Here is a 25,704-nt window from a genome sequence, read left to right on the forward strand (position 1 = left end):
CTCCCTCCCCTCCCTCCCCCCTCCCTCCCTCCCTCCCTCCCTCCCTCCCTCCCTCTCTCTCTCTCTCTCTCTCTCTCTCTCTCTCTCTCTCTCTCTCCTGCCATCAGATCAGGATATAAGCTCTCAGTTACTGCTCCAGTTCCCTGCCATGAAGATCATGGACTAACCCTGTGAAACTGTAAAAATAAAAAAGGCCCCAATTAAATGATTCCTTTTCTAAGTTTCCTTGGTCATGATTTTTCATCACAGCAAGAGGACAGTAACTAAAGCTAGCTCTAATTCAATTAATATGGTTACAAGTTATAAGATGTAATTCTGTCTTATGGCTGAATAACTATTCCACTGTACAGGTGAGCCATCACTAACTGTTGGAGACTTAGATTTCCATTTTCTAGCTACTGTGAAGAGTGCAGTATTAAGAATGTAGATTTGGATATTTCCTTGGTATACTGACTTTATTTCCTCTGGATTTATAACCAAGCATAGAATAGCTGGATTGTTTTCTGTACTGGCCATACTAATTGACATTGTCACAGCAGTGTGCAACAGGGTTCTATTTTCCTTCAACCTTCTCAGCACTTTTTTTTTAAACATCCCTATTCCCAGACTGAGGAACGACACAGCTCTGTAACTCCTTATTCATTTGCCTATTCTACATCTTCTTCTCCCTTTTCCTCTTCCTCCTCTTTCTCTTCTTTTTTGTTTAACATTGATTTTAATTTTGTATATATGGGTGTTTCTCCTGCATGTAAGTCTATGTATTTTGTACATGCAATGCCCATGGAAACCAGAAGACGGTGCTGAATCCCCTGGAACTGGAGTGTGCTGGGAATCAAACTAGAGCCCTCTGGAAGAAGAGCAGCTTACCACCGCTAATCACCATCTCTACGGCCCCTTCACTTGGAGCTCTTGACACCTCACCAGACTGCCTGCTAATGGAACTCCCATTTTTCCTTTCTTCTTCACATACTCATTAAATAGTGGCATTTCTCAATGTTCTGTTCTTGGTCATTTTCTTTGATAATTCAATGAAAATCTATTTATTTATACTCTATATATGTACAATACTCAATTTATGTACACATAATACTTATTATATACAACATACACATACATGCCTATACATACACAAATGTTATATACTAAGGACTCCCAAGAACTACCTGGCTATTTCTAAAACAATTTTAAATCTCTCTTCCAATATTTTCTGTCATATTTATCACTGTCTTAAGGAATTTATAAAAATATAATTTTAATTTTCTGCTTCAAACCCTTCAATGTCCTCCCAACTGTTATAGAGTCATGGCTAGGTCCCTGGGTTAGTTTTCAAACCCCTTCACGCATGAACACATTCGTCTTTCCAGCTTCACTGGGGGCCACCTCCACCACTTCCTCAACCATCTGCCAAGCAAATCTCAAGGGTTCCCTACTCGGCCTCCTCCCTCACTCCCTTCCTGAGTATTTTCATATGCCCTTCATCTGTCTGAGATGTCTTCCCTTTGACCTCCAGAACATGTCAAACTCCTCTCACAAGATGTTTTGCCTATGAAATTCTCCTAACCTCCTCGCACATCTTTCTTCTACTTTACCCTATAGAGACTGAACACATACATGTGCCTATCTCTTCATGGATTTTTATCTCATTTACAATAAAATACCTGGCCAAAAAAGCTAGAGCTTATTTATCTTTCTGTCCTTGTGACCTTTAATCCTATTTTTAAAATATGCCAGATCTTTGCTAAATAAATCATTAAGTATGGAAAAATGATCTCCTCTTTCATAGATGATAGTCTGAACAGCAACAAATCTTTTGAGGAGATTTTTAAGTAACTATGGACTGTTTTTAACCTAATATAAATATTTCCAAATTAAACAGAAAATGGCAAGTAATTATAGTAACATTCTCTAGTCTCAAATTAAATTCAGCTCATGCAAAAACATACTGATTAGTATCTTAGCAAATGAAAAATATATAAATTTTATTATCAAACAAAGAATGCTGAGAAACAACGAATTTAGTTTTAAAACTGTTTTTTTTTCATGCTAGCAAGATAGTCTATGAGAATATTCAAACAGAATAACACAAGTAGTCACATGTCCAAGAGGAAAATGCCTGCCATAAAAGCATTTGAATTAATATTCTATGTCCTAAAGCCCTTTTACAATGCGGCCGCTCTTGCTGCAGCCCAGGCACTCTGTTAGCAGCACCAGCAGCAGACCTCTATCAGGTAAGGCAGCGTGTGCACAGTGTCGCTCAGGGTCAACGTCCTGGAACACTTACCAGTTTAATAAACTGTACGGAGTAATGACAGCATCAAAGGGAGGAAAAGCAGACTAGAAGTACAAGGTGACAAGTGAAAGGGGGAAAGCTGGCAACAAGAAATCACTAGAAATTAAACTCAAAACGATGGAATATGCTAAAAAGGAAAACAAAAAGTTAAATGATAAGACTGAAATCATAGGTTTCTCTCTTAAAAGTGCAGATAAAATAAATATTAACTAACATGGTAAAAATAAAGAAACGGCAAAGTGACTGACAATTCATAAAATTGTTCAGAATACACAAAAGGAACAGAAGTTGTTACCTTGATTTCTCTTTGTTCAACAGACTTTTCCCATATTTGTTGATCGTAGGCTCCAATCTATGAAGACAGACAGACAGCACTGTGTTAAACGGGCATTGAGACGCCAGCTCTTCAAAGTCCCAGGGTGCTCACTGAACACACACTGGCTCTGTCACGATGTCAGAGATCAATGCTGTGTTCCAGTGGTTCTCAACGAGCTGCTTGGAGAATGACCAGTACTAGCATCATCTTCGCAATTTGTTAAGAGAATGGAAACTTCCAGGTTCACAGTAGAATTACTAGATCAGAAATATGGGTATGAGGTTCAAAAATCCATCTAAGGTAATACTGAAATTTAAAAACCGTGCCCCAAAGGGAGTCCTTCAGTTTAAATAAATGAACTACCACAGTGCTAGTATAGTCAATAAAAAAAAAATCTTCCAAATGACAAATTCATAAACACGCAGGTCACAAAGTTGTTTCTTTTTGAGACTGGGTTTCACTCTGTAGCCTAACTGGCCTCAAATTCACAGCAAACCTTGGCATCCTGAGTTGTGAGACTACAGATGTGAACCAACACACATGGTTTAAAATTTAAATCAGTAAATACACTGGTGAATGGGTGAACCAAACACAGCTCCTTGTCTGTTATTATTAGACTGGAAAGTTCTGCGAGCCCCACTTTGCCCAGGGCATAATGACCAGCCATTCTTCAGTGTTCTTACTCAAGTTCCTTGCTTAAATCTTGTCTTTAGTTTCCACTTAATTCCCTGTATCTAACAAAAGAAAAAGACAAAGACCTTAAATTGGTCACTGTGGTGCTTTAAAAGAAAATGGTCCCCAAGAGAGTGGTACTATTGAGAGCTGTGGCCTTACTGGAGGAAGTGTGTCTCCTCGGAGTAGGGCTTTGAGGTCTCATAGATGCTCAAGTCATGCCAAGTGAGACAGTTCACTTCCTGTTACCTTTGGATGAAGACGTAGAATTCTCCAGCACCACGTCTGCCTGCACACCGTCATACTCCCAGCTGCCATGCTCCCCACCATCACAATGGACTGAACCTCTGAACTGTAAGCTGCCACCTCAATTAAATGTTTTCCTTTGTAAGAGTGCCCTGGTCATGGTGTCTCTTCACATAATAGCAACCCTAACAAAGACAGTCATACATGTACGCAAAACACCCTTTCACATAAAATAAAATAGCATAATCATTCCAATACATCAAACATTTTGTTGAAACAGTAACCCAAACTATTAGAGAGTTGCATAGTAATATTTTTAAATAACTGTTTTCTAAATGTTGTTTTCATATGCAAAAGAATGCCTAAGTTCTTTTTTAGAGAACACTGTTTTGCTTCAAGGTGATTCAAGTGCACAGACATGGAAATAACTTTTCCACAACCCTAAAATGAGAGAAAATAAAGCCAATGCCTATGCAAATGTATTCACTACTCAGCATAACTTAAGACACCACCAAATAACCACAGGTTCTGCAGAACAGGAAGTAGAAGAAACTCTGTATAAAGCAGTATATAAAAGTGGGTGGCTTCTTGAGATACTCTGTAAAAACAACAGAAACCCTAAGAAAAGGACGGGTGGGGGATTTCCTATTACAAATTACTAGGATGAAATGGGTTATTTACAGGAGAAACTTTTATTCACATTGATGGGGAGAGAAATAGCAGTTTCTACTATAATACAATGCTGTATAGAGTCTTAGAACCACGAATCAGGAACAACTTGCAGAGCTGAACAGTCAACAACAACAACAACAAAACAGGCTTCTTGGTTTCTGTTTTACTAGCGACACAGAAACATCTAGAAGACAACAAACTTGATAGCTGTTTCTTTTTGTATTTCTGCTGTATAAAAATTAAATGATAAGGTCAAGTTCAACTACAGCTGTCCATCAAAACTCAGGGAGACATCAGCTGTGTCACTGTTCTGATGTCATACAAAACCTAAAAACAATTCAATGCAACATTGATGAGGATAGAACAGGAATCTTACTCAGGAAGCACATCTTCAACTAAGAAAAACTTAAGTGGTTTTGATTTTATAATCTCATCTCCTTCTTCACTGTTTCCCTTTGCTTCCTCCTCAATGCTTCCAGTGCTGGGATTTGGATCAGACAAATATAAATCGAAATAAGGCTTTGTTTCTCAAACATCAGTAAGGAACTATTGGATGGTTCTAGAGATGCCCAACCACATATCACAAGCAATGTTTCATGAGGGAATACATTACTTCCACATTATAAAAGCTATTGTGGAATAATCTTTTTATACACTGTGAAGATGTGTTACTTGGACTGGTTTAATAAAAAGCTGAACAGTCAATAGCTAGGCAGGATTTTGAGGGCAGAGAGAATGCTGGGAAGAAAGCAGAGATGCCATGATATGCAGAGTGAGCAGAATGGACACCTCTGAGATGAGGTAATAATGCCGTAAGGCAGAATGTAAATTAATAGAAATGGGTTAATTTAAGTTATAAGACCTAGTTAGAAATATGTTTCAGTAACATAAGGTTTGTCATGACAATGAGACACATCTGTGCCTGATAGCACCAATCTACTTTAGAGAAGATGATAGGCATCAAAGAAACTCCATATGGAGTTTGCTTCCTTTGGGACAAAAGTAAGCTACTGGGCAAGAAACTGCCATTGCCTCAACTGCTGACAGTATGCTGTCCAAACTGGACAAGCAGGACACAAAGGAAAGCATCTGCCAAACTTTGCCAAGATAGGGTAGGACAGTCCTTCAAAACTCCAGCTTCACAGAAAAGTCTGTCGGATATTCTAAGCATATAGGCTAAAGATAGATGCCCTAACATTACAGAAGACCCTGGGGTGACTGCCCAGACAAGCCAGATGTCTCTGTCATTTCTTAGTTTTGGAAGTAGCTTACCCTGCACTTCCTGTTTACTCAAGTAATATTTTATCCTGCTTGGGTCTTTAATGGAGCTGAAGACTAGGTAGTTATAGTTACAGTTTTCCTTAGTTATGATAGAAGAAAAATTAGGTACAAAACCTTGGACTCATCAAGAGAGGACAGAGGGTTGGAGAGATGGCTCAGAGGTTAAGAGCACTGACTGCTCTTCGAGAGGTCCTGAGTTCAATTCCCGGCACCCACATGGTGGCTCACAACCATCTGTAGTGAGATCTGGCGCCCTCTTCTGTATACATAATAAGTAAATAATCTTTTAAAATTAAAAAAGAGAGAGAGAGAAAGAAGATACATAATGGAGTATTTTCTCTAAATTTGCCAAATACAAACAGACTGGACATTGTAAATGTAATACTTACTTGATAATTGTTCTGCATATCATTTCATTTGTTAAACTTAATACCTTTCCATTCTATTCAGACAATAATTGATAATTGTTCTTACTGTATATAGTTTTACTATGTGAGAGTTAAAACCTTTCATTTCTATCTTTTTGTACACAGTGAAGATGTGTCACTGGTTTGGTTTAATAAAAAGTTGAATGGCCAATAGCTAGGCAGGATTTTCAGGGCAGAAAGAACACTGGGAAGGAGGAGGAGATGTCCATGAGACATAGAGCAAGCAGGATGAGCACTCTGGAGATGAGGTAATAAAGCCATGAGGTAGAACACAAATTAATAAAAGTGGGTTAATTTAAGTTATAAGAGCTAGTTAGAAACAAGCCTAGGCTATTGGCCAAGCTTTCATAATTAATAGTAAGTCTCCATGTCATTATCGGAGAACCAGCAGTTCCAATAGGTATGACTATAAAAAGCTTCTGGAATCTTAATTCACTCTTGTAACCAATAATTTTGTCTTATGTCTAATACAATAAGCAACTTTATCAACACTCCTGCCATTGTTCCAGAGATATCTGAATGCAGTATGCTGGGCTATGCTTTTTTTTTTTTTTTTAATTAGAGCTGATCTACTGTCAGCCTTTTGCTCCCAGGGCCCACACAAGAATTTTGCCCTCTACAACTTCATCCTTCATCTACAATTTCATGCCTTCAACAACAGGTCTAGTAATCCTCTCTCTTGCAATACTTCCCATAGTGACAGCAAAAATAATTCTATATTCTCATTCTACAAATCTCAAATCCTAACCCTATGAACATCACCACTCCTGGAAGTATACATAGCCATCGACTTTGAGAAGATTCAACCCATAAGATACAAAATTCCTCTTTGGTGTTCTCAATTTCTAGTATGGTCTCATCTAATTTATTTTCCTTCTCCTCTTATTTTTATAAACAAATGTTGAGCTATTCAGTGGTGAAAATCAACAAAAACAAAACAAGAAAAACAAGGGTACAGCCACATCCTTAAATCAATACAGAAAAAGAAACTGAGATAAAGAATTTATACTAACAAAAAGATTAAGACTGAAATGAATATTCCTGAGACTCCCTGACCTACTGATCTGCAGCTAACATATTGTCATATACACACACTGTGAGTATATACCACAGATACAAATTACTGACCATCCCTAACACCTATGGAAAGAACAGCACTTTTTCTTGCTGCTTTATACTGACACTGTATTTTTGCCCACACTCCATATACTACTGCATAAATCAGTTCTCAAACCCAGGTCTGCTGAACTTCAAAGTAATATGAACAAATCATCTAAGAAAGGAAACATGTTTCCCAAATCAATTCCCTTCTACTGTGATTCTCAAGTTTTGTATCTTTCTACACACAATAGAAACAAAACACAAAAAGAAGAAGATAGAGAGGAAAAGGAGGGAAGACTGAGAATGCAAGAGATAAAAAGAGAAAACCAACAGGTAGAAAGACTGTCTCTACTCGGGGATCTGCAAGATCAGCTCTGTCTCCTACAGACAGTTTGAAATAAATGATGGGATCGGACATACAAATGTTAACGTAATTAGGTGATGAAATGGGAAACAGGCACCACTTATGAATTCTAGGAAAGTGTCTCTGAAACACAAACTGAAAGCTTCTTTTAGGAGTTGAATTACTGCTTAGATCACCACATTCAGAAGATAAGCAGATGGGGTATCCAAAGGAATAGACAGCGTTCAGCTTGCAAAAGGTCTACTATGTAAAGATTGGGTGCCTAGATAAAAGACTAAAAGTTCATAAATGTACTTAAGAAAAGTAGAAGGAAGCCCAGATTTACAACTTTTAATTGCCTAATTTCTTTAATAAACAGACATACTAAACTACCATACTCTAAAACCCTTTTTTCCTAATACTACTAAGCTCTTTTCTGAATCTCATTTAAGAAATTGAAAAGCTAGTTTCTAATTCTCATAAATATCAACTGTTATACAAAAAGATAATATAGACCCTCTTGACAAATATTAGATAATTATGTTTATATTTGTTTGCAAAAATGTATCAGTTAAATCCATGTTAAGAATATCCCAAAGACAAATGAAAAATTCAAGAATGTCATGAGGAAGCTGTTGAGATGGCTTATTGCCAAGTTTTCACAACCTGAGTTCAATTCCTAGGTCCCTAAAATGCAGCTTGTTGTGCCTTAATGATCTATAAGTTTAATGAAAAAGAAAATCAAGGAGTTAAGAATAAAACATAAAGTTACAACATAAAATAATGGATGTCTGAACAAAATATTAAAACACAAACTAAAGAAAGCTATAACACCCCAAATTATGTTGTCCTAGTGGACATTTTAAATTTCTTACAAGTACTTCCATTCACATTTGTAAAGTACAAAGAGGGAACAGTTAATAGATACAGAGTCACTAAAATTGAGTACATTCAGATAAATCTCCACCCAGAGTTAACGGGATCTAGTTATTCTAGCTTTTAAAAAATGTTTAGCTCTAAAGTAAAAGTTCCCAAGCTCTAAAAAAAAAAAAAATCGAAGTTCTTCACAATTGCCTCTCAAGACAAATCTAGGAATGTCCGAGCTATGCCTTCCTTTCTCAAAGGAGTCAGTGTGTATGCCAGACACTTGGGTGAAGAAGTTGAATCATGTGGCATGATTCATTGTGAAACATGATGATGATGTCAGACCAAAAGGTGTGGTCGGGGAACCACACTCTTGCAGCTTCTCACTTGTGAATGAGTAGTTATTTCCATATTTGTTTTTAAGCAAATCGCTGACTCTTTTGATTCAATATTTCTTTAAAATTAAAAAAATATATAAAAGGCAGAAACATAAGCTTTCAACATGATCATTAGGAATATTCTCCTGGGCTTAGTTGTAAAGGAGCTTGCTGCCAAGCTTGAGGACCTGAGCTCCATCCCTGAAACCCACAGGCTGGAAAGAGAACTGACTCCCACAAACTGTTCTCTGAACTAAACAAACATGTAGCAGTGAATATGTCTCCCCCAATAAAACAACTCAATTATAATTTTTTAAAATATCCCTCTATAATTCTAGTAGTATATAGGAGGTAATGAAAGAAGGTAATTATTCAAATACACTCTAATTGTGGAAATAATTCTAAATTATGAAATAAATATTAATTCTACATCCTGTAAACTTCTATGACTTAATTATTTATTTTTATAATCAGTCATCACCAGAGGTGTATCATAACAAAAGGTATTACTACAGAAAAATAGAGTTGGTTGACTAGAATGCAAATAAAACTTTTTAAAAAGATCCTGAAATCTTTCGTGTGGAGAATGACTTTTTTCTTCAGCCAGCAAAATAGCTCAACAGGAAAAGGCACTTGTCAAACAAGCCCAACTTGAGTTCAATTCCCAGAACGCTGGTGAAAGGAGGGGACCAACTCCCGAAAGTTGTCCTCTGACCGACACACACACAGCATGCAGGCCTACTCACACAAAATCAAAGCGTGTACGGAGGGGGTGGAAACAAATTATAATCAACAGATATGAAAACTTCATTAACTACTGAAAATTCCATTTGTTCTAAATTAATTAAAACCAATAAAAATCTTCCCACCATCATCCAAACCCACACCCTTCCCTGCACTAACCCTAAGACTCTATATATATATGTATATATTATATGCTACAGACCAGATAAACAATCTATTTACAAATCATGACCACATTCCTACAACTTAGGAAGAACCAGTCAATGATAGGGTGAAACACTGACTCAAGTTATGAAAAAAAAACTTTGAAGAACAGTTTTTAATATAGTGAAGAAGATGATTATTGGAGAGTTTGGCTCTATGGAGTCACTACTAAGGAAAAAATATTCACAGTCATAATTAAAACAAAACCAAATAAACACTATCAGCGAGTGATAACATCAATACAGCATTTATGAGTAAAACAGAACTTAATAGACATAAGAACAATGAAGGGAATTTGTGGCTTAAATACTGAGACTACACCAGTATCCTTAATCATGACATACAATAAAAAAGGTTTGAAAAGGACAACTAGAAATTACAACCAGAATTCAAGAAAGTGGGTAATATAAAAAATCTGTAACTCGGTAGCAAAAACTTTGTGTTCATATGTTATACTGCCTATTTGATCATCTAGAGAAACTAAATAACTTGAAGAAACCAAGAACAAAGTATAATGGACAAATAAATATTCAAATAAAGAGAAGACTCAAAGTTGAAAAAGTAAGGCGTCTTGACACCAGACAGGTAGGTATCTGATGGCAGGGTGTGTGTGTGTGTGTGTGTGTGTGTGTGTGTGTGTGTGTGTGTGTGTGTGTCAATCCCACTGCTGACCCTGGGGAACTAAGCAAGCCCTCCGCCATCAAATACCTTACAATACACGTGTTTCTATACACGTAAGATATACACAGTGTTTAATCTTGATTGATTCCTCTCCCCTGGCCCCTGAACTTCTCCTAGACAATTCACTGCTATAGCAAATTGAATGAAACAGGGTTATGGGAAATAAACCCAGGGTGCCAGATCCAGTGGAAACCCAGATACGTGGGAGGAGTCAGGCACAGCCTATCCATGGGATGTGAAAGGAGACTCTGGAGGGAGGGCTGTCAGCTTGTCAGGAAGAAAGGTGATTTGAGCTGGCACAGGTGCCAAGGTTCAAGAGCGCACGGAGGCACACGAGGGTGAGAAAGGTGAAGGACTGCAGCCACCAGCCCGACTAGGACAGAGTGGACAAGGGCTGAAGCGGGGACTGACTGAACACAGGGCACTGATGTCCCAAGTAACTGGAAATGTTTCTATCTGCACAGAAATCTGCCTTGAGAACTAGTAAAGAAATAACTGTAGTTTTAGAAGTACTGGAGACACAGCTCAGTAGTAGAGTACTTGCTTGGTATGCACAAGGCCTTGGGTTTAATCCCCAGTAAAACACACACACACACACACACACACACACACACACACACACACACACACACTTTTTAAAGGTCATTTAGCAAAGTGAGAGTACTTTGGTATATTACATTACAATAGGAATTATTTTTTAAATAAAACATTCTAAATGTGTCTGGAAAAGGCCACGGTGTTAACAGCAGGGCAACTGTATAATTTTGGTTTTTTGAGGTTTTTGTTTGCTTGCTTTTGTTTTGCTTTGTTTTTTGAGACAGACTCTCCTTGGATAGCCTGGAACTCACTATGTAGACCAAGCTAGTCTTGAACTCAGAGATTCACCTGCCTCTGTTTCCCCATTTCTAGGATTAAAGAAATTCACTATCATGCTCATCAGAAATTGATTTCAAGTTCTATTCTACTTCCTGCATTTTCCATTATCTTATTACAGATATGTATTACTTTTTTGATTGTGATAAAACATTTAGGAAAAATCAAGAGAAAAACATGGTTAATATTCTCAATCACGGGTCACTCTGGGTCTAAGCAGGATGGTTTTAGACACATTTTCATATAAAGTACAGAGAGTAGAAGGAGCCGAGCAGTAGAGAAACAACTACAGATGCTCAACTGAATAAAGCCTGTTTGTTTTTGTAAGATACACAGGAGAAACCTTTAGCTAAGAAATTTCCCAAAACTGTCAAAAATTTAAATACCACAGAAGGACACACAGATCCACACACAACATTAAAAACGGTGAAGAACCAACACCAAGCCATGCCGTTTGCACAAGAAACTAGCGGGTATTCGGGTAAGACTCCTGGGGCAGAAGGCAACGAAGGCAAGAACTGCACTGGCCCTACAGCAACAGGAGGGCAGAGCGGAGAGAACCAACAGAAGGGCAGCGGGACTGAGAGAGCACCCACGCCGAGGAAGCCCAGAGAGCCTTCCTGCCTCTGCACAATGGTTGCTTCCTGAGGGAAAAGTAGCCACGGATGTCTTTCCCTTCAGTTCACTCTCTAGGCAGTGACACAAGTTACAATGTGTCATTTCAAATCCCACATTAACTCTAATATGTACTATGTAACTAATATGTAACTCTAATGGGTAAGGAGGTGATTAATTCAATCTTAAATTTAAAGCCATGCACCTAGTTGATTCCGGACCTAGCTCTTTCCCTCTTCAGTAAAATGCAACCAATCACTACGCATGGGCTGAAGTCCCGCATATTCTGAAAGTGACTCCCACACCAGGTCCATGTTACTTGATCCTGCATACTCGAGGTCTCCCCCAGAGACCCAAGGCCAGACATCTAATTCCAGCTGAGCCAAGCAGGTTGTCTCTTCCTTACAAAGGTCAAAGAAAAGTATGACAAACAGGCAGAAACAAAATTCACATTACAAGCTCAAAAGAAACGTTTGTATAAACTGCTGTACAGAGTGCATGGAGGCTAACCAGAGCTACCTTTCCTTCTATGTCTAGGTTGTCAGCAGTTGGCAGTCCACATGTGTGGTGAAAAGGAGAAGCAGGACAGCAGTGTTTTTTCCTGGCCCCACTTTGAAGAGAACATTGCTGTAACGGAAACCCACACCATCCTGCATAATTTACAAGGACTGCTTACTTTCCAGCCTGCTGGTACATGGAGTATGTTCTCAGTGGGTTTATTAATTAAGATACTGCCAGGTTAATAACCTTTTCTAAGGAGTCATCTGAGCAAAGATAATTTAACTTCTACTCTTCTATTTAAACTAACCTTGGATCATGACTTGTGAAGACCCTACAAGTGGGAACAGGAAAGATTCAGTATTCGATTAATAGTAAGAAAGTAGTTCAAATATATTTTCATCAGAGGATCAAAATACAACAATCAGTTCTAACAAACCTGCCATATTAATTCTTCTAATAAAGGTTTTAAAGCCAAATTAACACTACTCAATTGCTAATCATTTAGATTTTTGACAAATGTTATTTCAATTATCAGAGTAGAAATTATTAAAAATTGTTCAAATTATTAAATTATTTAAAATAGCTTTCAAAAGCTATACTTTACTTAAAAAATAAAGTTTGGTCTGAAAAACTAAAGATGACATCCTTTCAGTCTAAACAAGTGAATTACAGTAAAAGATCAAATAAAAACTTTATCTTTATTTTATCACCAAATACTGTTGCCCCCTTTTTATAGCAAATGTATGGGGGAAAAATCTCCAAAACCCATGAATTTTATTACCCCACACTATAAGAAAGAGCATTCATAAACATTAGTGAAAATTCTCTGAGCTGTGTACATAGTTAAACATTAATCCACATAACCTACCCATAAGTAAAAACACTTCCCATGCACTGCTGACATCTGGTAAAACAAAGCACTGTGTTGTGACCACACGTCATATATGACCCTTAAGATTACAAGGAGACTGAACAACCCCTAACCACCTAGAGACCTTAGAGCCACCCTGGAGCAACACCCCCCCACTGCTGTTGTGTGATCCTGACCCACACAAACGTACTGTGCTACCAGCTGTGTCAAAGAACAGTACATACAACTATGAACAGACAGCACGCAATCCCTGGTAAGTCCCAAGTGTTGACTAATACTTGTGCAAAGTCTACTGTAGTTGTACAGATTACCTGGGAGAAGCCTCGCACAACTCATATTCACCATCCCAGCTATACTGAAAGGCCACACAGAATGACTGATCTATAGCATCGATTTCATCTAGGTATACTCTAACATTAACAAAAGGATGTGTACTGAGAAAGTATCCCTGCTGCTAAGCAAAAATGGCAGTATGTTTACTTTAAAATCATTGTTGGGCTGCTGAGATGGCCTTGCAAGACCACCAATCTGAGTTCCATCCTTGGGGCTGACTGTGGAAGGTAAGCACCCACTCACAAAAGCTGTCCTCCATGACATGAACACACCTGCACTTATATACACTAATAAGAAATGAGAATCGAATTTGTAAAAACTTAAATAACCACAATTGCATTAATAAACAAGAACTGCTGCTACTATTTATTAAGCATTTGCTACTTCTTGGTAGCGGTCCAAGTATGGAATAAGCCACAAAGGACAAATTTACTGCCACTTTCCATAACCACAGCCAGGTAAGGGAAAGTCAGAATATGGCATCTGTGGTTGTCACTCCAGAAGCTGGTTCCAGATGCTGCTCAGAGAACCAGGTTTGAAGTCTCCCTTACCTGTTTTCACCACAGGACTGGACATGCTAGCTTTCTGGGAAACTTGTTTTCTGGACTATAAAATCATGCTCTTTCACAGAGCTGTTGCGATGATTAAGTGTGTGGAAAACTTGAGGCAGTGTACACACAGCTAAGCACTCAGGACGCGCTGCCTGCTAGAGTCAAGCACAGTCACAGGAAGCATGAAGCTGGGATAATGGAATCAAACACAATTTTATTTCAACACTGATCCAACAATCCAAGAAGTGTTATTTTAATGGAGGCCAGTTACACAGAATCTCTGCAGTTGGACATGCTGCTGTTTTTTTTTTTTTTTTGGTTTTTCGAGACAGGGTTTCTCTGTGTAGCTTTGCGCCTTCCCTGGAGCTCACTTGGTAGCCCAGGCTGGCCTCGAACTCACAGAGATCCGCCTGGCTCTGCCTCCTGTGTGCTGGGATTAAAGGCGTGCGCCACCAACGCCCGGCTACATGCTGCTGTTTTATACAAGGCTAGACAGAACTGAGGTAAAAGACTAAACTCAAGTGTCTCCTATATGCAAAGCTTTTCAAGTTTAATTTGTAACAACTTTCGTATACGTAGTTTAACTAAATACTAATAACAAATATTTATATAGCACAGTCAATTTCTCTATGGTAACATTTTTCTCATTATCATTTGTATTATATAATGTCTAATTATTTCAAATCCTTTGGAAAGCACAGCCTATAAATATCTAAGTTACTAGTCCAGTATAAAGATTACTAACAATGTCCTTTATGTACAGCAAAAGGGGCAGGGGTGGGAGTGCCAGAAGCAGTTTTGTGGATCTAGAGGGAGAGCCTACTGAGAGTCAAAACATCTGGGGAAACCATTTTACTCTGTTTCCCTAGAATACCCAGAAAATGTAGTCTTTTGTATTTAGAGATTTAAGCACTTGTCATGTTATTTTATTTAAAGAAATTTACTTGAACTGTGACTATTTTTATGAAACTGTTTAAATGAAACATAACATATGTTATGCTTGAATGTGGACCTCAAATCACCATGTGCTGGAAGCTTTAGTCCCTAGTGTGGCAACCAAGTACTGGAACCTTCGGAAAGTAGGGCCTGGGAGAAGGTGATCAGATCAGTAGGGACAATGCCTTCCGAAGGGACTAACCTAGTTCTCATTAGACTGTGTCTGTCCCCAGGAGAGCACACTATTACAAAGAGCAAGGCTGGCCTCTCGTCTTGCTACATCTCCCCTCCTTCCCCATGATCTTCCCATCAGTCAGGTTGTGATGTAGGTAGCCAGACATCCTTACCACACATGAGTGGATGCTGGTGCTGTGCTTTCTAGAACTGTGAACTGAATAAGCTTCTTTGCCTTATTCATTGCCTGGTCATAGGTATTTTGTAGAAATCAAAAAAATGGGCTAAGACAGATGCCATATTTATAATTTAATTTATATTTATTATTTATAATTTAAAGTATGCAATTCAACAGTTCTTGGTAAGTTGTACAGTTGCACAACCATTTCCACATTCTATCACTGAACATTTTCATCACCATAAAAAGAATCTCATAACTCACTCGTCACCACTTCTTACTTCTACCTCCAGCACAGACCCTAATCACTTCTCGTCTGTAAACTCACATATTTGCCTCTCATTTGCAATTCCTATTAGACATGAAATTACAGCACTGGGTCTTGGTGTGGTGTTCTGAGACTCGTCCATGTGGTAACATGTAGACTACTTCATTCTTCTGTGTTGCCACTACAAAATGCTACTTTCCTAGGGGTTGCTAGTAACAATAGTAATTTATAGCAGAAAATATTTCAAACTACTTTTTTAGATAGAAAAATTTAGGTAACTACGTCATCTAATTGAAATATATTCACTTTAAATGTTGAGATTCATTTTTAATCAGATTCTAATAACTGCTATTATTTTGTATTCACAATTACAAGTTCATGCCAATTTTATTACTTTTGTATATAAAAGACTATCTGCCATCCTGGAAGTTACTTCATGTAGGGTGGAGAAAACAGGAGCATCTCCTCACATGACTGTGTGCATTCACAATATCTTATCTCACAGGAAGTACAGGGCATGACTTGTTGCCCAAGTGTAACTGGCTTTAGAGTCCTACCAATCCTGTAAATTCCTCGAACAGGAATTTATCAGTTTAGTACAACGAAAAGATCACATGCACACAAGAACTGAACAGATGTTTTGCTGATTCAAGCTGTAAATTAAATATTCACTTCATTATACAGTACTTCTACTATCCAATCATAGATAGCATTAAGATTTAAGAAAATATGGAGATCTCTTATATTTTTTGCCAAATAATATCTATCAGATAATTTGTTTTTACTGTGACATACCAAAAAGAAAAGTTATGAGATCTCTACCACCGCAAACACATCCCCAGTGCTTCCCTTTTTTATTTTACATGAAAAGAATCCCAGTTCAGATTTTAGCTCACAGGATAGTCGGCATCTCCAGGAAGCTACTCTAGTTATACCAGTTCAAAAGTCTCATCCAGCACTTCCAAAGCTACAGGCATTTCAAACTAATGTTCAAAGAAATCGATCAAAACAAATACTTACATAAATTAAAGTGACAAAGATACCATTTCTCTGACATTGAGAATGGCTATGATGAAAAAAAAGACAGACAACAACAAATGTAGCTGAGGATGGAGAGAAGCTGATCACAGTGGTTCATACATTTATCCCTGAACTTGGGAATCAGAGACAGGTAGATTTCTGAGCTCAAGGCCAGCCTGGTCTACAAAGCAAATGCCAGCCAGGGCTACACAGTAAGACCTTGTCAAAAAAAAAAAAGATATAAAAAGAAAGAAAGGCTATGGAGAAATGGAAAATTTATGCACACTTACTACTTGTGAAAATGTAAAATGAAGCAGTAACTCTGAAAAAGTTTACAATTATGAACCAGTAATTTCACTCCTAGTAATCTACCCAAGAGAAATGAAAACATAAGCCTATACAAAGGTTTGTGCACAAATTATTATATCAACCTGGTTTATAACTGTCAGAGACAATCTAAATGCTAACTGTAAATGCTTAAGTAAAATGTACATCTACACATCTATTCTGATTGTAGTATGATTTAAAATTTTAACAATAGATATACTACAACACAGTATTGGTTTTATTCTGTCTCCAGTATACTTTAAAGGAAAAGAATTCTCTGTACTTAGAAATGAAAGCAATTTTAAAAAAGGAATCTAGTCTTGTGTTCAGTTTAAGATAATAGCTTACTTATAGAAACAAACTAAATCAGAAAGCCCATATTCATTTTTAAGTAGTTTGTTTTATATATTTTATGTATTTGAAAGCAAGGGAACTAAGCACCAATCAAGTCAGAGAACTTCAGATCCCTGGTTTAGGACCCATCCCCACCACTAAAAATCTCTGACTCCGATCTATTACTTTGAACTCCAGGTTTTCTCATTATTATTATAATAGAACTTTGTGAAGAAGTTTTCCTTTTTAGAGTTCTCTCCACTAATGTTTCTACTCAGAAATCATGGGATAACACTGTCTATATCAGGAGTTTTGTTTGAGAAATATTTTGTACAAAAACTGGGTTAAAGGGCTGACATTAAGTAAAAGTGACTTAAACAAAACATGATTCTGAGGCACCCGAAGTAAGACTAGACAAGATGTCTAACTCTCCCCTAACCATCTGACCACTGCAACCTGGACCAGCTGAGACCTGGATGAAAGATCCAAACCTGGCTACTGGATACCAGGAACTCTGGTTTCTAATTCTTTACTAGCTAAAATAGTTAATGTTGGTAAGAATGGTAACAACAGCAGTAACAATAAAGAGTTAGCAGCAGATGCCAGGCATACATTGAACATACTAACCCAATCTTCACAACGCTATGAAGTAGATAATAAATTGTTCTCTTTATAGGTACAAAACCAGATTCATACAAGAGTAAATAGCAAATGATATAACATAGAAATTCAAATCCAGATAGATTAACATTATGGTTGAACCCTTATCAGTGATTTGGACATCCTTAAATACATACAAAACCCACTAATTGTCCTTTTTGTTTTGACTTGGAACAGGTAGATGGGAAGGGTGGTATTAAATGCCTACTCATTTTTTGATACTTCTGCCTCTACTGGTCTTCTATGGACTTGCTTGCCAACAGGGAAATTGTCAGAGCTTGGTAAAGCCAATATATACAAAACCCTTCAGAAAATTGAACTTGGCTCTAAAAAATGTGAAATAGTATAATAAGAAGGTAATTATAAGGATGAAATGTGCTAATACACAGTTAACAATAATAACAAACACCTAAAGGCTCAATAGATGTTAGATATTATGTCATCCCAATGACTTACCCAATGTTTCCTTTTCCTTGATACTATAGGATAAGCAAGTATAAATACCTATTTGCATGCTTTTACTATTAATCACAGGATATACTGACTTCTTATTCCAAAACAAGACTTTGACTCAATCATGTAATTATGAAAGCTAAAGCACCTTCCTTGTATATATATTTTTAAGTTTAGTAGAAGTAGCAGGAAAAGCTATTTCATATTTTAAATGTCAAAGCTATTAACATGTCTTGGTTATTTAAATAGCCTTGTATTTTAAAAAAATCTAACATTATTGCTTCTCATTCATCAGCAATTTAAAAAAGAGATGGGGCCATGAAACACATCTGATTAACCAAAACTTGTTTGTCTTCCTTCTAATTAGTAGAAAGGCTCATATAAACTGCTGCAGGAGCTTCCATTCAGACCATCCAAACAGGAGTCTAAGTAGCCCAGACCAAGTCTGCTGTGGTTCTACAGTTTTTACTAAGGATTACTACAGGTAGTTAGGTCTACAGAATTAAGACCTACTGCTGTTGTAGGATTAGAGAAACGGGGCAGAGGAGTGCAATATTCATTTTCAGTACCTGTTCCATTTATAATGAACCATTTACCAGATAAAACTGTGCCTAAAGAACTAATCTTTGTTAAGTATAATCAAGTGGGAAAAATTTAAGTCAAAATAAATTGAGCAGGGGCTGGAGAGATGGCTCAGAGGTTAAGAGCACTGGCTACTCTTCCAAAGGTCTGGAGTTCGATTCCCAGCAACCACATGGTGGCTCACAACGATCTGTAATGAGATCTGGCACCCACTTCTGGCGTGGAAGCATACATGCAGACAGAACACTGTATACAAAATAAATAAATCTTGAAAAAATATAAAATAAAAAAATAAATTGAGCAACATCTTCCTTATCTGCCTCTTAAGACAATCAGCCACACTGCACATTATTTGCACTGTTAAATCCTATACTCACAGAACTTACCTACCCTCAAATCACTCTGTAGTTCCCAAACTAATTGGTTTCAAATTCCTTTTAATATAATGCTTTCTAAGATCAGACAGAACACACTTTGGGAAATGTTACAACAGGTTGAAATAGTATGTTTAATACTTAATGTATTAGCAGGAGGGATTAATTATACTGCTGTGATAAGTGCTACGATAAACCAAATGTCACCATAACACAGAAGTAGAAGAGTAATTGATACTGCAAAAAGTATTCCCATGTAACTGTGAGATGGAGCAAGATGCATTCAGCTCCATTCATACTGTGAACATCAAGATTTTATACCTAGAATGGAAAAAGTAACCAAAATAAAGATCTCTCTGAAGCTACATTCCAATAGTTTCATCATGGACTATAGTCTAATACTATCAGGGTCAAACAAAAGACACTCAAAAGACAACTCAAACAAGTTCCTTATGGTAGGATACAATAACCACTAAGGACAGTGATGCCAACAGGATGAAACAGCACATTATCTTAAAGGTCAAGAGTTCACAAGCATTGAGACAAATCAATATAGTGTGTTTGTAGGCATGGTAGGTAACTGTTATGGTTAAAGAAGCTCCATTTTATGCTGGGAATCCAACTTGGTACCAGCAGCTGTTTGTCTCTGATTCTAGTCCTTGAAAGATAAGTTCCCAGTGATCCTGACTCAGTCACCTCCATCCAAAAATGTACAGCTGCGACTATCTTGTTATGATATGACTAACCACTTATTAACTTGCTTACACAGATATCCGGAGATTGTTTTGAGTTGCCTTAACCACTTAACTTGGCAGAATAGAACAGCTTTTGCTTGCTGGCATAGATACTGAAGGTCTTCAGTGGTTTTTCCTTTTAAAAGTCCTTCCCCACACCCTCCTTCACAGCAATCTCAAATTTGGTTTGGAGATAGTTTATCTAGCTAGCAGCTAATTAATAAATCTTTAATTGGACTTAGACTAAAGTCTTTCCCAGGGGTCACAAACTCCGTAACAGTAACAAGTACACTACTCTGTAAAATCCTTCTTACAAAGAAAAACAATCATGAACTAAAAGCACTCTACTGCCATGAAAAGAGCACACACTCACACCTGTTTCTACAGGCACACAAGGAGTACCCACCCAATCCCTAGGGATGATGAAAAATGTCCTCTAGAAGAACATAGCTTTGCATTTTAAAGACCAAGATGAATTAGTCATTTTGAAAAATAAAAAGCAGAGTGTCAGTTCAAATGCCAATGACAAACTACATGGGCAGACTTCATGCTTCAGCCACGGTATGTAATGAGACAATAGTTCCAGCTGAAGCTGTCTTACCCACCAGTTAGGTGGTAGGCAAAGAGTTTCATAGAAATGCCTTTGGGAAGGGCAATCACACTGGAAGTAGAACCCTGGAATACTAAGAAGATGTAAAGGCTGAGGTCCAGGATAAAGAAGGAATTGCTCCTTATCAGCAGACACTCATCTTTGCTGGTAAGCAACTTGAAGGTAATGTACTTTGTCTAAGAGTCAACTCTTCATACTGCTTTGAGATTTCTTGGTGGTGTTAAGGAGTTTTATACCATTCCCAAGATAAATTTAAGAAAAAAGAGCTTAGTGCTCCCTCAATTATTGTAAAATGGTGAAAATGGCAAAATGATTCCCTTTTCCCAGAGCACCCAAATGATAAAAATGATGCTGGAGTATTTACAGGCTCACCTTGACAAGCTCTATTGTGGTAAATGTTGTCTTACTACTCCAACAAACCAAGAAACAAGTAATTGTGTATGAGTTAATAAAAGACATACATATAAATATATGTAAATCTATGTAGAATTACACCAGAAAAAGTCCTGAAAGCTGTGTGAAGAAACTTGGATTTGACACTGTAGGTAAGAGGACACCTTCTAAGAGTGGTAAGGAGGGATGAGACAAGGGCAAGTTTTTAGAATAAACCATCTGGGAGCAGGGGTGAAGAGAAACAACTACTGCAAGTATAAAGGAGTACTAAAGTGGCCATGGCAGACTTGAGATACATTAAGAGATTAAAGAGACAATGGAACAGTGACCAGCAGGACATCTGAATATCGGTATGACTTGTAGTGCAGTGCTTACCACAAGGAACAACACATTTACATCTGATTCCTCCATGCTTCAGAGCTTTCTGGAAAAAAAAGACTGGTCTGACACATATATGCCTGCCATAAATGACATTTCAATATACATTAACAAAAAGCTTGCAGGGGTACTATTACCATGAAACTGTGTCTTGGCAATAAAATACTAAAATTAAAGCCTACTGATAAAACTAAATATTGGCGGGCGGTGGTGGCGCACGCCTTTAATCCCAGCACTCGGGAGGCAGAGGCAGGCGGATCTCTGTGAGTTCGAGGCCAGCCTGGACTACCAAGTGAGTTCCAGGAAAGGCGCAAAGCTACATAGAGAAACCCTGTCTCGAAAAACCAAAAAAAAAAAAAAAAAAAAAAAAAAAAAAAAAACCTAAATATTGAATTTTAGCTACATGAAAGTAATGAGGCTTCCTGGTAATTTCTCCCCAAGTTTTCTACTAGTAAATAAAAATAAGCCATATAAAAAGGTCAAAGCAGACAGAAAAAAATAGTAATTAAAATTACAGCCTGCTATATATTAGTTGGAAAACTAGAAAAACAAGACAAAATCTGGCATTTTAGAATTCTAGAATAATTTCTAAAAGACCACCTTACTGTTTCTCTTCATATACCATCAAAATATGTCTCATTTCACCTTTTGATTTTGGGGGTTAGAATAAAAATAACTGATTTCATCATGGTGTGTTCAAGCATATATGCCATTATACTCTTTTCTTTTTGTTCCTATAGTCTACCCTCCTCTCGCTGGTTCCTTTTCTTCTCCAGTTAGTCTCAACCCATGTTTTCTTATTACATATACTACATTACTCTCTCGATTTCCCAACTCTCCTGAGATCTCTTCCTCTACTCTCAAGATCCCCTTTCTATTAATTGCTTCATAACCTATATACAAATATGTAAATATGTATTTTATATATAAATACATACTCACATATAAAGATGCATACATACATAGACATACATATCAAGGTTCTGATTTTAAGAGATAATGTGTATTTATCTGAATCTGACTGATTACATTTAACATAATGATTTCCAATCACATTATTTTCCTGGAAATATCATGACTTCAGTTTTCTTTCTGGCTGCACAACATTCCATTTCGTATACACGACACATTTTCTTTCTTTATTCATTTATCTGTTCTCGTTCTCTCTCTCTCTCTGTCTCTCTCTCTCCCTCCCTCCCTCTCCTCCCCTCCTCCTCCTCCTCCTCTTCCTCCTCCTCCTCCTCTCTCCTCCTCCTTCTTCTTCTTCTTCTTCTTCTTCTTCTTCTTCTTCTTCTTCTTCTTCTTCTTCTTCTTCTCTCTCTCTCTTCTTCTCTCTCTCTTCTCTCTCTCTCTCTCTCTCTCTCTCTCTCTCTCTCTCTCTCTCTGAGACAGGGTTTCTCTGCGCAGCCCTTTCTCTCCTGGAACTCACTCTGTAGCCCAGGCTGGCCTAGAACTCACAGAGATCCACCTGCCTCTGCCTGAGTGATGGGACTAAAGGTGTGCGCCACCATGCCTAACATATATCTGATGTCTTTATAATTCTACTTCATCACAGGAGTAAAGATAACAAAAACAAGAAAGAAAACTAAAGCAAAACTGTTCACGGGCAAGATAAAACCTTCAGTGTAAAGGTTAAAACAGGAATCTTTTAGTGTCTACTTTGAGTGTTTTATTCTCTGTGACTCAATTCTCAGTAGTGAATCAACAGCTTTTATTTGAATAAATACCATGGGCGATTCCAGAAAGCAATTTAGCATCTAAGTTATCCTGTAAATAGCATTTATAAATGTCACTTTTTTCTAGGACTATAACAGTTTAACAACAGTGGTTTGGTCTCTTTCCAGCCCTTTTCAAAGCTGGCACACTGGCCTAATTTTAGGCTGTCAATTGGTAGTTTACCAAATTATTTCACCATTATGTCTGTTACCATGGTTAAAGATAAGTTGACTGCAAGATATTTGGAATTTAGCTGGCAAATTCTCCAACCTTGACTACAGTCTCTGTTTTAAATTTATTGAGAAAATTTTAAAAAGTTGTAGTTTTCTAGTATGTCACAGAATTTTTTTTTTTCAAAAACAGACAACTATAAGCTTTGCCCATTAAATAAGCTCAACTCTATTCAAGTCAAACCATTTCTTAGTTATCTTTCTGGAGGTGTGTATTCATTAAATACATTCAATTCTCTTTTCTTTTGGTTCTCTACAGGTTCCGTGATTCATTCTTCTTGGGTATTATCTCTCATCTTACTTAGACTGGTGAAAACAACTACTTTGTTAGGCAACTGCTGTGGTCAAATGAATTACAGAATTTTTCTTTTTGACAAAAATCTCTAGAGTGGGCCTTTTAAAAGGCAAGAAAATTAATTCCCTAATCTTTTAATCTCTCAATTTTTTGTCTGTAAACATAACCTGAATAACTTTGTGTTGTTTGGATTGGGGGGTTACTTGTTTGTTTAGTTTTGCTGTTGGTGATGACAATATTATTTTTTAAAGACAAGTTCTCATTAGGCAGCCCAGGGACTCAGAGGGGTCCTCTTGTCTCAGCCTGCAGAGTGTGGAGACTATAGGCATGAGCTACAATGAGCCAGAAAGGGTAACTTCCAGTGCACACTGCCTCTCCAAGTTTGATTCATTAGTAAAAAGACTCTATCCAAAGGTACCCTCAACGAGGAGTGTGATAACCTCAGGCAAGACAGCAGGAGGAAAGAAAGGAAGAGCATGGTAGGACCTGTCAGCAAAAGCTATTCACAGAGCCCAGCTCTTCAACTGTGGGGCTAGTCACAAAACACTGGCAACAATGAAAGGTTTCTGAATACACAACAACCAAGACCCAATTCAAACACATAACGTATCCAAGGTATTCCTGGCAGCACTCGCAGGCGCTGCACACACAACTTCACTGCAGCCTTGGTTCTGAACACACTCGTGCAATGTGCAGCATGTGTGCTGTCCTGCCACTCGCTGCTATTTGTGTTATGAACTACACGGTTTTCTACTCTTCATGGAAACACGATGTTATAATTTCTGAAAACAAAAACTTGACATTTTCCTCCTTCCCTCCCTCCCTCCTTCCCTCCCTCCCTCTCTCCCTCCCCCCCCTCTCTCAGCATGTAGTAAACCAGTATATCTCTGGATTGTACTGAGTTAGAAGGTTTGATTTTAAAAATGATTGTTTGAGTTCCATTTAAAAAAGAAAAGCTAAGTGGTGGCCAGGACGATAGCTCAGTCATTAAAGTACTTGACTTGAAACCAATGAAAACTTGCTCTGCATCCTGGGAACCCTAGCACATCCTTTAAGATGTCTAAGTCTGGCTAGTCAGCCAGTCTAGGCTACTTAGCCAAGTTCCAAGGTGGTAGACTGTCGCAAACAAAACAAAACAACCAAACCAAGGATATACACAAACACAAACACAAATGGTACAACAGCAGTAAAGGTCCAATAAGGGAAAACTTCTAGTCAAGACGAAGAAATCTTTAACCTGGGCAGAGACCTACCATTCCAGTCGAGCAGGTCAATGACCTGGAGAAGGACTACCCCTCAGGAAGGTGGGTCCACAAAGCTACACTAAAGAAGGAGATATAAGCAGTGCTTTACAGAGATGATGTACTTTGCCTTCTCAGAACTCCCACCCACTAGTGCAGCCTCTACAAGCAGCCATGAGGTATATTATAGGTATTATTTTATACATATTTCTTAAGACAATAAGTATATAGGGAGAAGCTCTCTGAGAGAAAATGCTATAATAAAGTATAGTTGGTAACTTCATTATCACCACTACCACCATCACCATCAAAATTGTTGGTAAAGTAAATGTGCTAAAAAAAAAAAAAAAGTTAAAAACTCAAATTAAACGTGAATTACATAAAGTATTTTCAGAGACCAGCAAGGTGGCCCTAAAGGTACTTGCCACTAAGGTCAAGGACCTGAATTCCATCTCCATGGAAGGAGACCACTGACTCCCAGAAATTGTCCTCTGACCTCCACACCCACACCATGGCATATACCTCACCCCACAAAAATATAAATAAATTAATAAATAAGTAGGTTTTCAAGGTACACTACCACATCCACCACTAAAAAAATGCTCTCCAGACTAAGACAGCAGAGCTGAACTTGGGTTGATCACAGTTGTGGCTGTGACTGGGCTTCCAGCCCACATTTACAAGATACTAAGAACTAGACATTTCAAAGTCAACTGGCTAGAGCTCATGTTCCTCATAAACAAATAAAGCTAAAACCCAAATTATTTAGGCTAGAGATACCCAAACTGGTGCATGTGGATAAAAATTAAGAACTTTGACAAAAACAGAGGGAAAAAAAT

The 25,704-nt window shown here is 37.7% G+C and overlaps 1 protein-coding gene across 4 annotated transcripts in view; it reads right to left on the reverse strand.

Annotated features, from left to right (window-relative positions):
- Positions 1–25,704, reverse strand: part of Phtf2 (putative homeodomain transcription factor 2) — a 114,290-nt gene that overhangs the window by 49,203 nt on the left and 39,383 nt on the right. For all 4 annotated transcript variants that reach the window (XM_028855129.1, XM_028855131.2, XM_028855130.2 and 1 more), the window contains exon 3: positions 2,586–2,642. In XM_028855129.1, the coding sequence (XP_028710962.1) occupies positions 2,586–2,642 (57 nt within the window). The remainder of the gene's footprint in view (positions 1–2,585; positions 2,643–25,704) is intronic.

Source organism: Peromyscus leucopus, chromosome 3 (assembly GCF_004664715.2).
Source record: "Peromyscus leucopus breed LL Stock chromosome 3, UCI_PerLeu_2.1, whole genome shotgun sequence".
In the NCBI taxonomy this organism is placed as follows: Eukaryota; Metazoa; Chordata; class Mammalia; order Rodentia; family Cricetidae; genus Peromyscus; species Peromyscus leucopus.